Below are 17,701 nucleotides of genomic sequence, written 5' to 3' on the forward strand. Positions count from 1 at the left end.
GACTATGAAATCTGACAAAGCATGACTTCAGCACTTCTCATGCTAAATGGCTATTTTTTTTTTCTTTCAACCTGCAGCTTACAGCAGCTTAAGTATAACTGTTCACATTGCACTTACTCTAAAAAGGTTTTGAAGCAAACTAGAGATTAGGACTTATCTGTGTTTTTATAGTCCCATTTTAGCTAGCAGAGTCATTACTTTGGAGCTGGAGATATTTGGACATTTAGAGTAATTCTGGCCTCTATGTATGATAATTTATTCTGAAAATTTTAAATGAAAGACTTTGTACTTTTTTATTAAACATTTTTTTCAGATATTTTGTATAAAATTGATGAATACACTGTTTTGTTAGTCATGAAGGAGTTAATATATGAAATGACCAACATCACCATCTAGTGGCATGTTAGTATATAAGTCAGTAATGTTTGTTTGGCATGGCATAATTAAGGGATAATCTCCCGAAACGTAGCCATATTTTTTGTCTATGTAACTATAGAATAAAAGTTATTTGCTCTCACCCCCTGCCTGTTTTCTACATTGTTTGGGGTCCTGGGTAGTGACCCTGGGGTGACGTGCATGATCTCTTTTTAGTGCAGGGATTTCTATTTTGTGTTGTGATATCTTTCACTGCATTTCCCTGTGCACCTAAATGTTAAAATGGAAGAAAGACAAGATGCCTGCAGAATGTTTTCATATTCTGATTTGGAGGCTGCAAGGATTACCACGCTCACAAAAGGCTCAAGGAACTTTTTGAAAACAGCTCCATTAGAACACACTACTAAGGAATTTGAGAGACTGTCTAAAAAGAACGTATCATATGACCTCCATGCTACCACTTTGGCAGAATATCATTGGGTAAAACGCATACCTAGGGGTCTGCGTATGAATGCAAGACCTACACTTATGAGGGATAATCAAGATTATTGCAACCGTTTTGAACACATTCTTAATAAATGTTTGATAGACATTATAGTTCTAACTGTGGAGTGTCTCAACAAGGAAATTGAAGAACAAAGCATTAAATTGGCCTATATGGAAAAAGAGCTGAAAAAAAACGTACCTTTGGAGGAAGTGGAAAAATTGTTGCAAGATGTGAATAACAAGATTGCAGAGTCAAAGAAACTTATTGAAGATCGCAAATGTACAAAGTTTGCAAGGGATGAACAGGGTTATTCCTCTGGAAGAGTCTATAGATGGCGCTATGACCCTGAGGGAGCTAGACACAAGGGCAATACAGTATGCAGAGACGTAATGGCTAAACGTAGCAGCACGGAATCCCCAGATTCAGATTGGGAATCAGACCACAAAAGAGGCATGGAGGGCCTAAGCACAAGCAAAGGTCCAGATATAGCTGCCAAGAAGAAAACCAGCAGGCAGTTGTGGTCAGGATATCGCAACTAAGGCCTGTATATGCCCCCACAGCCCAAGATAACAGAGGGAGTACGGCAGTTAACATAGCAGCTGGGGAGCCATTGAACCCTAGCGTTAAAGTGAATAACGTCAATAACATTTCAACACACATTGTTGAGTGATGAACTTGAACTTTTGTACAAAGGACTCTCATTTTGTCCCAAAAAAACTGTATTTTTTTCCAGCTGCAAAAAGATCTCTTAAGTTTTTTTTAGAAATTTAAGACTTAAAACAATATGCTGGGATAAAAACTATCAATTATTTCTGAGAGTCCTAAGATCCATTTAAATCAATTGGGTTTGAAAAAGAAAAGTAGCTTTATACCAGGTCGTCACACTGGTTCAAAAGGATATTGAAATATTGCAAGTAATGTAGAAAAATATGGCAATATTGGTAAAAAATGCAAACCTATTAAAACTAATATTTCAGAGGAACAATTTAAAGCAATGCAGGGATTACAGGACAACTCAGATATTATACTAAAAGGGCAGATAAGGGAGGGGCAGTTGTAGTCCTAGATAGAGATTACTACATTCATGAAATCAAACACAACTTAATGACAGTGCAGTCTATGAGAAAATTTCATACAATCCAGTTTTTAAGATTCTAAAGGAAATAGAGAGAGTAAACTCAGTAGCTGAGAAAAATGGTATTATAGGAAAAGATGTAAAACTTTTTTTTTAAAAAAAATGATAATCCATGTACCCCTGTCATTTATTCGCTCCCTAAGGTTTATAAAAATTTGGCTAAACCCCCCGGTTGCCCAATCATGGCAAGCACTAACTCAGTGTTCATCAATATATCCATATTTCTAGATAAAATCCTTCGCCCCCTATGTTGAAATGTCTAACTTTTTCATTAAAGAAACAAGAGACTTTTTGCTTAAACTCAGCTCCTTGGAACTCCCTACTTCTAAGTTAATTTTGTTTAGCCTTGACGTGGAGAACTTATATACCAGTATTACACATACTAGTGGCATTGACTCAGTATATTCTGTTCTGAACTCTGACAACCAATATAATTGTGCACAAACTGATTTTTCTATACAATTGTTATCCATTATATTATATAGTAACTATTAACTATTTCAGGATGATGTGGAACTCATTACCAAAGGAGGTAGTGAATGCCAATACCCTCGATACATTTAAAAATTATTTGGATACATTTATGTCTATAAACAAAATTCATGGATATGATTGCTAGTATTAAATGGGTCACCTTTTACTAGGATTATTTAAGCTTAACTGGAATTTTTTGTATATATTTTAGATTTGTATAGGTTGAACTCGATGGACTTCTGTCTTTTTTCAACCTCATCTACTATGTTACTATGTTACTATTTTCTTCAACTCCAGGGTACTGCCATGGGTTCCAACTTTGCCCCTAAATATGCAAATATTTTTATGAATTTATATGAAGAACAATATATTTTTTCTAACAGTATGTTTATTCGATATGGCGCCACCTTGTGGCGGTATATCAACGACATATTCGGAATATGGATGGGCGACATTGGAACCCTGGTAGACATTCTAAATGAGTTAAATTTATCTACTAATCAAATAAAGTTTAAATGAGTCTGGAGTGAGGAGTTTCTAGACTTTCTAGATGTGAGGGTGATTAAAGTTGGTATCTAATTTAGAACTGATCTTTTTAGAAAGAGTACTGATCGCGATCGCAATAGTCTTTTAAGATACAATAGTGCTCACCCTTCCACTCTAATTAAATCTCTCCCCCACAGCCAACTCTTACGAGTACGTAAGATTGTCTCAGATGAGGATATAATGGATAAAAGGCTGGAAGAGATGGGGAAAAGATTTTAAAAGAGGGGATTCCCCGACAGTTTAATTAATAAAGAAATCAAGTTAGTTAAATCTATACCTAGATATAATTTGCTGTCACCAAAAATAACAGTCAGTTTAAAAAAATGGATACTAAAGATCAAAGATTATTGTTTGTCTCTGAGTATAATTCTCAAAGTTCTGAAATTCAAAGAATTATTAGGAAGCACTGGGATGTGTAAGCTAGATGTAACCCTAGTATTAGAGAATTTCAAACATGCCCAATTCCAGCTTAAAAAAAGGATATGAATATTCAAAAGAAATTTATAAAGGCGGATGTAGGCCCTAGTGTAAAAACTAGTTCTAGATATATCACTTCCAAAAATAAACAATGTTACCCCTCTTTAGGGTGTTCCTGTTGCAGTAATATTACCAAAGGCCCTATATTTTACCACCCACACACTGGTAAAAAATACTATATTAAGGGGTATTTTACATGTTTAACCACATTTATTATTTATATGATTAAGTGTCCTTGAGGGGGTGTTTATATAGGTGAGTCAACTAGGGCTGTCAAAGATCGCATTATAGAGCATAAAAGTAATATTTGCACTGGTAATCTAAAAGCTCCAATAGCTAAACATTTTTTAAAGGCTGGCTATTCTATTAGTCAGCTCAAATTCCAGGTCATTGACCATATTGAGATAGCACGTAGATGGGGAGATAGAGAGCTGCATTTAAACCAGAGAGAATCATTTTGGATTTATGAGCTAGGCACCCTTGAGCCTAAAGGTATTAATAGAGATTGGGACTTATCTGTGTTTTTAAAGTCCCATTTTAGCTAGCAGAGTAATTACTTTGGAGCTGGAGAAATTTGGACATTTAGAGTGATTCTGGCCTCTATGTCTGATTGTTTATTCTGAAAAATGTAAAAGAAAGACTTTGTACTTTTTTATATAAAAAACAAATTCTGATATTTTGTATAAAATTGATGAATATACTGTTTTGTTAGTCATGAAGGAGTTAAAATATGCAATGACCAAAAGCGCCATCTAGTGGCATGTTAGTATATAAGTCAGTAATGTTTTTTTGTTTGGCACGGCATGATTAAGGGATATTTCCCAAAACGTAGCCATATTTTCACATATCACTTACTCTAAAGAAGTTTTAAAGCAAACTATCAGCAAGATTACAAGTGTTGCGGTATGGCTATACCGCTGAAAAATTGACCATTGAGTGCGGAATTTGCTGTTCTCCCGTATTATAAGTTGCGGTGGTAAAGCTATACCAATAGCATTTTAGCCTTTAAACAACTCTCCATTCCGCACTAAAAAAATTACTTTTGAGTGTGAAATTTTCATTGCGCCCATATTACAGGTTGTGAGGTCCTGCTATAATGCTAGCATTATAGCTTATACCGCCGGGATCCATTCCGCGATCTGAGACCAGTAGTTATGGATTTTGCTAAACAAAAATGTTTTACAAAACTCATAACAAAAATGTTAGAAAGTACACTTTACTAACACACATAAACTACGGTACCTAATAACCCCTAAACCACCATCCCCCTGCATCGCAAATACTATTTTAACATATTAACCCCTAATCTGCCGCCTATCCACAAAGCCAACAATAAATAAACCTATTAACCGCAAAACCGCTTCCCCCACATCAGTAACACTAAATAAACATATTAAACCCTAAACCGCTGGCCCCCCACACTGCAAAACACTAAATTACTGCTACTACTATAAAAAAAACTATTAACCCCTAAATCGCTGCCCCCCCCACATCGTCAACACTAAACTAAACCTGTTAACCCCAAAACTGCTGGCCCCCCACACTGCAAAACACTAAATTAAACTATTAACCCTCAAAACCTAACACCCCCCTAACTTTAAATTAAACTTACAATATAACTATCTTAAAATAAATACAAACTTATCTGTGTAAAAAAACCATAGGATTAAACTATAAATAAACCTAAAATTACTATTTAAAAAAAATAAAATAAAAATAAAAAAACCTTAATTACAATTAAAAATTCCTAACACTACGAAAAACTTAAAAAACCTAATATTACAAAATAAAACAAACACTAAAATTATGAAAATTAAAAAAAAATCTAACATTACAAAAAAACACTAACATTACGAAAAATAAAAAAATCTAAGATTACAAAAAAATTATAAATGAAATTATCCAAAATAATAAAAAATAAACCTAATCTAATAGCAATACAAAAACAAAAGAAGCCACCCCAAAATAAAAAAAACAACTAATCGATCAATAAACTACTAATAGCCCTTAAAAGGGTCTTTTGTAGGGCTCCTAATAAAACCTTTTTGCATCCACTTACAAGACTCAGCGCTTCCTTTTCCTCATCTTCTTTTGTAGGGCATGGCCCTAAGTTAAACAGCTCCTTGTCTGTACTTGCATCTGACACTGACAATGCTACTAATATGGTAAAAGATTATTAATCTTTTCGTACTCACAAGTACAACACCTAAATGTAGTTAACCTGTCCTCTGACCAATTGACTAATTCTGAGATACAGGTACTGGGATATGGTTTAGGGTTTGTCCCTTCATCTAAATTTAATACATTTGACACCATTATTGGATCTCAATAGATTTGTGCGCAATTTAACATTAAAAAGTCATTTTAAAATAATACAAAACTCATGTGAGGACTTTAAACAAAATAATCAGAGTGAACTTGGACACAACTCTATTGATATCCAATATGATGTTGATATTTCCATAGCTAAAGATACATTTACACTATTTGAACTTGAACTTAAGTCTAGACATGGTATTAATACTGCTAAATCTGCTCACATTGGTTTTCTCCTAAATCTGTATTTACCCTACTAAATCCAGGGGTGCTTGTTTAGAATTGTTCCATAGCAGAGTAGAACATGATTTAATATTCCTCTCAGAATAGCCTATTACTACCACCTCTAACCTTACAAAAATTTAAAAGGATGCCATCCAATGGTTGCTGAACAAGGATTGTTTGGTGATAAATCAGGCTGATAAGGGTGGCTACATAGTCATAATGGATAAAGCTGACTATATTAAAGAAGCACTAAGGCAGCTGAATGATACACTGGACTATGTTTCATTACCTAATAACCCAACATTCAGATATCAGAAGGAGCTACGTGATGTTTTGGATGAAGCAGTATACCTTAATATCATTGATCAGTCTATTCTAGAGTATCTTTTTGTACAGTCCCCTGTAGTGCCAATTTTTCATTTATTTCCAAAAGTCCACAAATCCCTTACTAATGTCACTGGAAGGCCTATAGTGGCAGGTATTGGCTCAATATTTAAGAACCTTTCTAACTGGATTGATTCACTGATAAAAAAAAAAACATTAGTTAAATTACTTCCTTCCTACCTATGTGATACAAACCTATCATTTCTCTCACTGAAAACATCATTTGCACCCCTAATATGCCATGGTTACTAGATGTAACTAGTCTGTATACAGCTATCCCCCACATACTTGGAATTGATGCTATTAGGCTTTTCCTCAGCAAGTTCTCTACCTATTCTCCTGAACTTTCAGAATTCATTTTTTATATGCCTTAGAGTTTTTACTCACACATAATTATTTTGAATTTATTGGATCTTTCTATCTGCAGAGATGTGGGACAGCTATGGGGGCAAGGTTCACCCCCTCCTATGCCAACCTCTTTATGGGGTGGTGGGAGTGGTCCCACATCTTTGCAGAGGAAAATCCTTTCAAACAGTACATTGCAATGTACAAATGTTATATTGAAGATTTGATTTTTATGTGGACTGGTTTAGAGCAACAATGCAATTCTTTTGTTGACTACTTGAATAACAATGATATTGGTTTGAAATTTACTTTTTGTTTTAATAAGAAGAATATGCCTTATCTGGATCTAGTGCTTTGTGGTGATGAAGAGAGTCATAAGGTTGTGACTACATTATATAGAAAGCCAATTACGGCAAATTCACTCCTGCCTGCTAGGAGTTCTCACCCTAAGCACTGCAGATTTGGCATAGCTAAAGGCCAATTCATGCATATTAGACAAAATTGTACAGAAGATTCAATGTTTCTACAAGAAAGTGAGGATTTAAAATCCCGTCTGGCACAATGTTTTAAAATGTATTTAAAAGGATATGATATATGACAAGTGGTGGAATGGGAAGGACTCAAAAGTGTATATGTATGTGTGTAGATATATGTGTGTATGTATATATGTATGTATGTATATATTTTAATAGAAAAGTATAGTTTAAACTTAGTAAATAAACTCCACTCTTTTATCTTCTGCTTAGTGCAGCTATGAGATAGCACACCCTAGGTTTTATTCACCTTTGACTTAATGTTTGAGTGATTGATTAAATGCATTTTTCAGCGTGTCCCAATAGAAATCTTTCATGTGAGGGATTTAGCGCACCCGCACTATCTAACAACCAGTTGTGTTTACTTTCAACTTATATATGGTAAACATGGAAAAGCTATGGATTGTGCTTTAACAATGTTAGCAAACCATAATGCCACATAGTTCAATCTAGGCTATTGTCATTAAAATTATTTTTTCTGCATAGAATAAAGTTTGATTCAATAACATAAATCCATGCTATTGATAAACAGTTATTAAAATTACTATATATGTATAAATAGGCAAAATGCTTTGCAGTTAAGGGCAGCATTCTTTGATTTGTTAAAATATGTGATATCACACTTAATTCATAGGTTTGTTTATGCTTGTTTGAGAACTTGCAAATATCTTTGTCATGTAATTATATATGCGTTAATCATGTGTAAGAACAAGAAAGCTTTACAAATTGTGTCAAATTTGTATATCTACCTCTTACTAGAAACAACATAATATATTTTCAATGACATCTATTAGCAACATACAAACAGATAATTCAAACACATTTTTTGTCAGTAAGATGGTATAAATAACATCCTCTCTGATAATACATCAATTAGAACAGAAACAAATGAATTATCACTGTGCAACAAATATTTAACATGATGTATTAACCATTAAAAAAAAAATGTACTAAACTAGAAATTAAAGATTAAAAATAAATGTTTATTTATATTTATTTGGGGAATTGGATCAGGCAATTTTGAGGAACATAAACACAAATGTATCTTCTTAGAAGCATAAAACATTTTACCATATAAAGCAATTAAGTCTGTTCTTTTATGTGTTTTACTGCAAATATATATTTATATCCACTTCATTCTCTGAAACTATAATGCAGCAGCTAAACACTCTCCTGATATAGCACAAGCGAACATGTAATACTGTAAGTCTATATCCATGTGCATCACTCATGTGCAAGGGTGAGCTGGGGATAATATAGATGACATGAATAAAAGGAGAGAAGCGCTCAACCTGGGAACGAACAATAGCATAATAGCTTGTTCTATGGCTAGTTACCAACCAAGAAGCAGCCTCTTTTTGCTCAACGTGTGCCTTTTACAGAGAAGAACTTTCCTGTAGCATATCATTCTGATCCTGACTTAACAGTGCAGTCCAGCCCCGAAATACAAGGCAATCCCTCTCTGTACGAGAGAAATGGCAAAACCCCAGACGTATGTTTCGGCCTAGTGTGGGCTTTGTCAGTGAGGTGCAATCATATTCCTCTAAGCACACTGAGCAACGGGTTCACGTCTGGATTCCCACATCACTGATGAGGCCCACACTAGGCCGAAACTTACGTCTGGGGTTTTGCTGCTTCTCTCGTTCAGAGAGGGATTCTTGGGTGGTAACTAGCCATAGAACAAACTATTATGCTATTGTTTGTTCCCAGGTTGAGCAATTCTCTCTTTTTATTTATGCAAATTATGACACTTGAGGAAGTCTCCCTAAGCGTGATACAGGAATCCAGACGTGGACCCGTTGCTCAGTGTGCCTAGAGGAATATGGCTGCACCTCACTGACGAGACCCACACTAGGCAGAAACGTATGTCTGGGGTTTTGCCATTTCTCTCGTTCAGAGAGGGATTGCCTGGCATTTCAGGTCTGGAGTACACTGTTAAGTCAGGATAAGACTGATATGCTACAGGAAAGTTCTTTGTTTTAAGGCACATGTTGAGCAAAAAGAGGCTGCTTCTTGGGTGGTAACTATTCATAGAGCAATATATTATGCTATTGTTCATTACCAGGTTGAGCGCTGCTCTCTTTTTATTGATAATATAGTTGATGTCATCAGTTCTGACTAGCAGATAGTTATGTACAGAAAAGCTTGTATGTGCTTGTATATAATCTGCATTCTCCTACACAATGAGCAACCACAGTAACCATAATTGCATTGTCTGTGAGAGCATAATATTACAAAGGAGCAAAGTGGAACAGCAAGAAATGTTTCTAGTTTATACCTTTAACACCAGAAATACAAAGGCATTTTTTTTATTTTTACAAATGTTTACATTTTTGGCTACCACTCTACATAAACCTGCATTTGGTAATGGATCATATACATACAAAATGAATTTAAATAAAAGTTCATTGTTCAATCCTGCTAACATAAAGGGACATTAACTGCTGCATACAACAACCGTAGCATGGTTAATACTCACCATGATGTTTTTTTCCTCCTGTGCCGGGAGCTTAAGTCAAAGACATTCTCTTATTTTAGCCTATTGCAAGTGTTGGTTGGTTTAGCTCTACAGCTTCATACTGGGCACCACCATCATGGAGCACACATATACTTGTATCCTGTGACAGAAGCACTGCTTTTTTGACAGATCAATGACCTTGCTGACTTTTTGAAGAACATACCCCTTTGATTAAGCTTGCACAATATAGGACTCTATATAGGACTCTACAATATAGGAAGACATGGTTGATCATGATGATTGAAATCTGCCACACTTTAGGTGAGGTTAAGTAGCAGTGGTATTAAGATGGCTATCGCAGCTTGATAAAGGAAGCCCATAGAGCGAAAGCATCTCATTTTAGTAGATTTTTTTTTTACCCAGATTTACAAGTACATAAAAAATATAAAGAGCCTTAAGGAATAATATAGAACAATGTAGCCACTATATAAATGTACAGCTCCCGCTCTCTATATTGTATGAGCTAAATTTATGTGCATGATATGGATAGTCAAAAGACAATAATGTCACTGATCTGTGAAAGTCAATCGCTTGTCTCAAATGGTATTATTGAAGCTCCAAGGTGACAGCACCCAGTGTGAAGATGAAGAGCTTTGCCAACTGGCAGTTGTAAAGGGTTAAAATAAAAGAACAGTATTAATTTGAGCTACATTATCAGGATGAAAAACAATAACATAATGAGTAGTAAGATTACTACTGAAGCTGTTCCCAGCTTAATGACTGTTTAAAGCAGAGATGTTTGATGGCTGAATAATCAATATTTTTAATGAGTATTTCATATAATACATGCTTTCTAAACAGATAAGAATATTCTTGTTTTGTTTACCTTTCTCACAGTGATGACTCCATCTTGCGTACTTTTCTCTGTCACAATATCAAATATCCCCATTTCATCACCATCAGTAATTCTGTATTCTACTTCAGCATTTTTGCCAAAATCAGCATCCACCGCTTTAATATGACCAACTGTAGAGCCAACAGGCGAAGCTTCAGATACACTTAGATGGTACAAATCTGTGTAAGAGTAACAGCAAAGAAATCACCATTAACATAAAGCAAGAATATGCTCTGCAAAACAGTAGTTAAGTTATTACCACAAACACGTATCCCAAATTTTACACAAATTCTAATGCAGCTGCAAAAACATGATACAGCAGACATATGTATTATTCAACATGCAAATAAATAAATAACTGCAACATATCTTGAGAAGACCTAAACTATTTGGAAAAGAAATAGAGCAGAGATGCCCTTGGGAAAAATCCTCAACGCTTCAAATGTGAAAAGGTAGACTGAACATAAGCACAAAAATACACCCATTACCACTCGTAAATTTACCTGTTTCTCCCTTGGGTTTCTATGTCTTTGACTTTCTTTCTCTCTCTCTTCTCTCTCTACACAAAATTATGAATCTATTCAATTATACATTTTACTTTTTTCTTGAGGAATGCAATTGTATATTTAAAGTATCGTACATAACATTTACACAAGCTGAATATATATTTAATTATGAGAAGATATTTAAATAGTTATGCATCACAACTTTTAAAATTAATTTGTCTTTCTGTGACACAAGATTCAGCCATAGTTTAAATGGACAGTCTACTCCAATATTGTGTTTGTTTAAAAAGATAGATAATCCCTTTATTGCCCATTCCACAGTTTTGCATAACCAACACAGTTATATCAATATTTATTAATATCTATGATTATCTTGTATATAAGCCTCTACAGAATACCCCCTTTATCTCAGGGCTGTTAATAACTTGCATTTTAGCCAATCAGTACGTTCTCATTTATAACTCCACAGGAGTGGGCACAGTTTTATCTATAAGGTACACATTAGCTAGCTCTGTCTTGTTGTGAAAAGCTTACAAAAGGGACTGAGATAAAGGCGACCAGCAGGGGCTTAAAAACAGGCAGAGATTTAGAGTTTTAGATGTTAAAAAAGTATATTAAAGGGACACTAAACCCAAACATTTTCTTTCATGATTTAGGAAGAGAATAAAATTTAAAATTACATTCCAATTTACTTTATTATCTAATTTGCTTCATTCTTTAGATATCCTTTGTTGAAGAAATAGCAATGCACATGGGTGAGCTAATCACACAAGGCATCTATGTGCATCTACCAATCAGCAGCTACTGAGCATATCTAGGTATGCTTTCCCGCAAAGAATATAAAGAGAATGAAGCAAATTAGATAAGATTAGAAAGTTGTTTAAAATTGCATGCTCTTTCTAAATAATGAAAGAAAAAATTTGGGTTTTATTCCCCTTTAATATAACAACTTTGGCTATGCAGAAAAGGCATTCTCTATCTTTTAAAACAATTACAATTTTGGAGTAGATTGTCCCTTTAAGTAATATATATATATATATATATATATATATATATATATATATATATATATATATATATATATATATATATATAGTACTAAATTGGGATTTTTTTTCAAAAGTTCACTCAATTTGTTTGATATTTCCTGTTTAATTTGAAATGACAATTACTAAAATTGTTCAAAATAAATAAAAATTAAAAAATCTTTTTTTGAGTTATAAATAAATGAGAATTTTTGGTTCGGCTACAAGCCAAAGGTATTACAGCAGTATATATGAATTTTGGCAGAGCTAGATCTTTTTGTTATGTATAGTTTTATAAAGAAATTTAAAAAAAAATATGTTTCCCATATGCCAATAAGAGAATTTTTAGGCTTGGTTACAGTCAAAGGTATTAGACCAGTGTTTATGAAATTTGGCAGAGCTAGATATTGTTATGATGTAGACTTTTTTTTTTTATTTATAATATTAGCATCTGCTACTTAAACCTGGAGGTACAAAACCTCAATGCTGGGTTATTGTGAAGCTGCACAAAATAATATAAAAACATAGATTTTGACAGCAGATATAATCCAGATAGTCATTGAGTATTTCTTCTAAAATGTAAGTTTAATTAATTATTGGCATAGCTTCATGTGTATACCAACAGATTTCCTACTGAGGGCCAGATTACATGTGGAGCTCTATTTATCGCTCCCATTCACACAATAACTCTGATAGTAGTAGGCTTATTGTGCACATCATTTGGGATCATATTACAAGTTGAAAGTAAAAAAAAATTGATCGTGTGATAAAACGACCCATGCAAAAAGACGAACTTAAAATATTGTGATCACGTTACGTATTCCCCCATAGAAGTCAATGGAGTGCAAAGAAAAACAAAAAAACTAACACCAAACTCATGAGCAAACCCAATCTCTTTTTCTCAAGTGCGCTAACTTGACATCAAAATAATAATATGTTCCATTTATTCATAAATACACATTTTTCATATATCTGATGGTATTTTGGTAAAATATATATCTATACCTATGTATCTATATGATTATATAGGTATATATATTTATATATACACTGTACATACATATATACAGTATATATATATATATATATATATATATATATATATATATATATATATATATATATATATAAAAATTATTTAAAAATATTTACAGTAAATACATAGTTATACAATTTATTAAAAATGAATATTTCATAAATATGGTTTTAATAGTTTTCTTCTATTGACTGAAAATGGGTACAATGCACTTACAGTATATACTGTATATATGTCTATATATGTATACAAATGTATTTATGTGTTTATATGTGTATGTCTGTAAATACACATATATCTACATAAATGCATTTTTTATATATATATATATATATACACATATATATATATATATATATATATATATATATATATATATATATATATATATAATGACCAATACTGATATTTTTGTTAAAACCTAGACACACTCTTTATTTATCAAGGTAAACAAAATACATGAAAAATTACTCCAGAGAAAGAAAGGGCTCAAAATTTCAGGTCGTAATCTACTAGCTAGGCCAAAATGTTACTCGCCACTTCTGATCCAACCCACTACCAGCCCACACCACTACCACCCCTCCATTTGCATATGTTCATCCATTGTAAAACACATTATTGTGCAGTCATTTTTAATATTTTTTTATTTTATACCTTAACAAATTAAATAATGCTATATACAGTAATAGATAAACAAAAATAAGTGCATAGCAGTTAGCAACATCAACTTGATGGTTCTGGGTAAGACAACAGCTAGATAGAAATTGGAAGTTGTTGAAGTGAGAGTGAGGAGTAAGATAGTGCTGACAGTCATGGAAGGTCATAGCAGACCTGGAGATTTTCTTTTAAAAATTATAATCCCTCTCTCCTCTCTTCAATCTCTCTTTTTTTTTTTTTTTACTTTTATTTGTGTCCAACAAGGTGTACAGTTATACAAATTGCTTGTCAATGCGCCCCGCAGGGCAGAGTACCATACAGCATGCAAAGAAGTAGATATCAAATACATTAAGGGAAATGTTGACATTAGGTAAGTTATGGTGGTACTTTTTCTTCTGTGTTCCGCTATAGGTCCAATAACTGTCCCTTATAGAGTATGAGTACACATTGTTGGGATTTTAATATTTTAAATACAACAACACTAAATAACAACAAACTAAAGCAGGCTAATGCTAATACTCTCTCCAATTGGAGTAGATTTGACCCTGGAAAGACTTCAGAAATTATCCTACGGGCAATCACAAGCCTTCTATATATAATTATTACACAGAGAGTGACTGAAGGTTAAATCTAGAGAGATATGTCTGTATTAAAATAAGTCATCCCTCAGAATAAGTAAGGCTGTGTGTTTTTCTTATTGTATATATAAAGGCTTTACAGGATTGGTTATAGTAGTGAGCTTGAATGCGGTGGTGAGATTTATTTAGTGCAGAATATATCATCGGTATTAAAGTGATTTCTGCAGCTAGGATGTGCCATTAAGTGTGGTGAGCAGGTGGTCACTTTCTATTACAAGTGGCTTGAAACATAGCATGACAAAACACTGTTTACATTAGAAATTTAAAAAGAATGACTATTACTTTAGGAGAGTAAGTACCAGCAGGTAAAAAAAAAATATATATATATTTTAAAGTGAAGGTCAAGTTTGGGATTGTGGTTATCAGCTTTCAATATGTTAGCTAAAATCAGTATGAGGTTCATTCATCAAATTATAGATAAATACAATCAAAAGTTTTAATTTTTACGTTTTGAATCCGCTCCGTTTCAGCTGTATAATCCGCCCATCATAGTTCCTTTATTGATTGACATATTTTCGCTCCAATCTATTGTTTACCCCCGTGGCGTCCAGCCCCTTTTCTGTTTCGTCATTGAAACATTATGTGCATGCGTGTAAATAAACAGTGCGTCATCATCGGTATGCTCGTTCATGTAATGTATAGATTGCATACAAAGTTATGGCCGTTAATGAAACGCATGCGCTATTGAGCTGACGATACGCATGCGCATTTCAAACAAAACACGGGTGCACGAGTGTAGTCCGCTTGTAAGAAACAAAGCGACGTCATAGCAGCAGAATAAGGAAGTGTTGTATGGGCGGAGCTAATCGCGATAACGGAGGTACATTATAAATACATTTTATTTGCAAAGGATTCGTTATTTATACATATAAAGTCAGTGACTTTAGTGTTTTTAACATAAGCTTTAACATGATGTATTGAGAATACAAAAAATTGACCTTCACTTTAAATGCAACAACACTAAATAACAACAAACTAAAGCAGGCTAATGCTAATACTCTCTCCAATTGGAGTAGATTTGACCCTGGAGAGACTTCAGAAATTATCCTACAGGCAATCACAGGCCTTCTATACGTATATAATTATTACACAGAGGGCTATGTGTTTTTCTTATTGTATCTATACAGGCTTTACAGGATTGGTTATAGAAGTGAGCTTGAATGTGGTGGTGGGACTTTGGTATGCAGAATATATCTTCAGTATTAAAGTGAATTCTGCAGCTAGAATGTGCTTTTAAGTGTAGAGAGCAGGCAGTCACTTACTATTACAAGTGGCTTGAAACATAGCATGACAAAACAATGTTTACATTAGATATTTAAAAAGAATAACTATTACTTTAGGAGAGTAAGTACCAGCAGTTAATAAAAAAAAAAAATAAGATAAAAAGAAACACATGTATAAACAATTCTAATACAAACGTATGTCCATTGCAGGGAGAGGGTATCAGAACATAGTATCTTCAATATTTTTATTTTTGCCTCCCGAACTACTCACAATGTGGGGGGGAAGCTTGTTAAATTAGGGTTGGGGGGGAAGGTTCTCAGCCAACTCCAATCCGAAAGTTCAGTACCTGGGTTATAGGGAGAGTTTTTTCTTGTAACCAGGTGGCATTTGGAGCCGGATTGGCAAGCACAAACTTGAGGAAAGGCAATGGGGTCAGTTGAGAAAGATTGTCGGAGACCCGGAGTATTCCCCTTATCATCGTGTACTCGCAAATAGATGGCAGTTGTCGGGAGGTCTGATAGTATGCAGCGGCACTGCTAATCACTCCGGTGGCTGGACCGTGGGTAATAAGGGAGTGTGGCCATACTTCTGTGTTTGGAGTATCCCAGAGAAAAGCTGCAGTCCCAGGGGTTGCTGGCAGTGTGTACTCCAGGCTTGCTGCGGGAGATGGTTTGTCCATGTCAGCAGAACCACCGCGAGTTTCTGTCGTCTGATGGGGATTTACTCCTACACTCGCACAGCTCCTGTGTGCTTCGTCCGCTGGTTTGTTGAGTTGGAGTTGCATTGTGGTAGGCCCCTGTTATGACAGCCAGGCTGTTGGGGATAAGCTGCTTCGGATATTCCGCTGTCTTCAAATGTAGAGCAGCCCAGCTGTCAGCTTCCAGAGAGGGAGCTACTTTCCCTGTCATATTCATGTCTGTCGAATCTGGGTTCAAATGATCGGTCTCTTGTATGCCGGTAAGTTTTACCATATCCGACTTGTGAAGAGCTGGGTGCAAGATCGCTGCCATTCTTTCATCCAGTTTCTGAATATGCTCCTGCAGCACCGCACGTAGCTGCTTAAGGAAGAAGGCTTCCTCCATTTTCATAACCCAAAATATCAAATCAGGCCGTTCACAGACCAGTTTCTCCAACTGTTTGAGTAATGTACATCCAGTTTTAGCTTCACAATATTAGTGATTTTGGAGAAAACTTTATGAGCTGAGGCTCAGTGCGACCAGTAAGATGGCTGCCGCCCGGAAGTCTCTTAATCTCTCTTTTTAGCCACTCCCTTATCACTCGGCATATTTTCTCTTTATTTTTCTCTCTCTCATATCTTTTTACAGATTTTTTTTCTTCACTTATTCTTTTCCAGCCCAATTGGTTTTTTAAACCAATCGATCCTAGTACTTCCAATTTAGGGTCCTTCACTCAGAGTGTTGCGCCTTCCGGAATTTCCCTCATTACCTCATTCTCCCTTTCTTTATTAAATATATATATATATATATATATATGTATATTTGTATGAGAGCTGTCTCTATCCTAGGTCTATCTCTCTTTCCTATGGTTAATATTAGAGTTTGTCGGTAATGTACGGTATGTACATGTTATCATAAATAGCCTTAATGCATCTCAGGTACACACTGTTAAAATCTCAAAAAAGTGGTTGCTACAAATGCGGTGATTGTGTTAACTGTAATTCCATGCAAGTTGGAGATTCTTTTCAACATCCACACAAGAATAAAAGATATACCATTCGTTACCATCTGAATTGTAACAGCTCATATGTCATATATATCCTAATTTGCCCCTGTTCTCTGGTCTATGTGGGGAAAACGACCACCCCTTTCAAAGATAGAATGGCGAATCACAGATGCTCCATTAGGGAGGCACTGAAGAATGGAACATCTGATCTCCCAGTTGCCCGACACTTTGCTACACAGAAACATAGCATCTCCAGTCTACGCTGCATGATTATTGATCATC

The 17,701-nt window shown here is 34.6% G+C and overlaps 1 protein-coding gene across 1 annotated transcript in view; it reads right to left on the bottom strand.

Annotated features, from left to right (window-relative positions):
* LOC128661585 (cadherin-10-like) overlaps positions 1-17,701 on the bottom strand; it is a 543,762-nt gene that overhangs the window by 183,088 nt on the left and 342,973 nt on the right. Inside the window, exon 5 of the mRNA XM_053715824.1 lies at positions 10,642-10,829. Coding sequence (XP_053571799.1) covers positions 10,642-10,829 — 188 coding nt within the window. The remainder of the gene's footprint in view (positions 1-10,641; positions 10,830-17,701) is intronic.

This window comes from Bombina bombina, chromosome 5, assembly GCF_027579735.1.
Source record: "Bombina bombina isolate aBomBom1 chromosome 5, aBomBom1.pri, whole genome shotgun sequence".
In the NCBI taxonomy this organism is placed as follows: domain Eukaryota; kingdom Metazoa; phylum Chordata; class Amphibia; order Anura; family Bombinatoridae; genus Bombina; species Bombina bombina.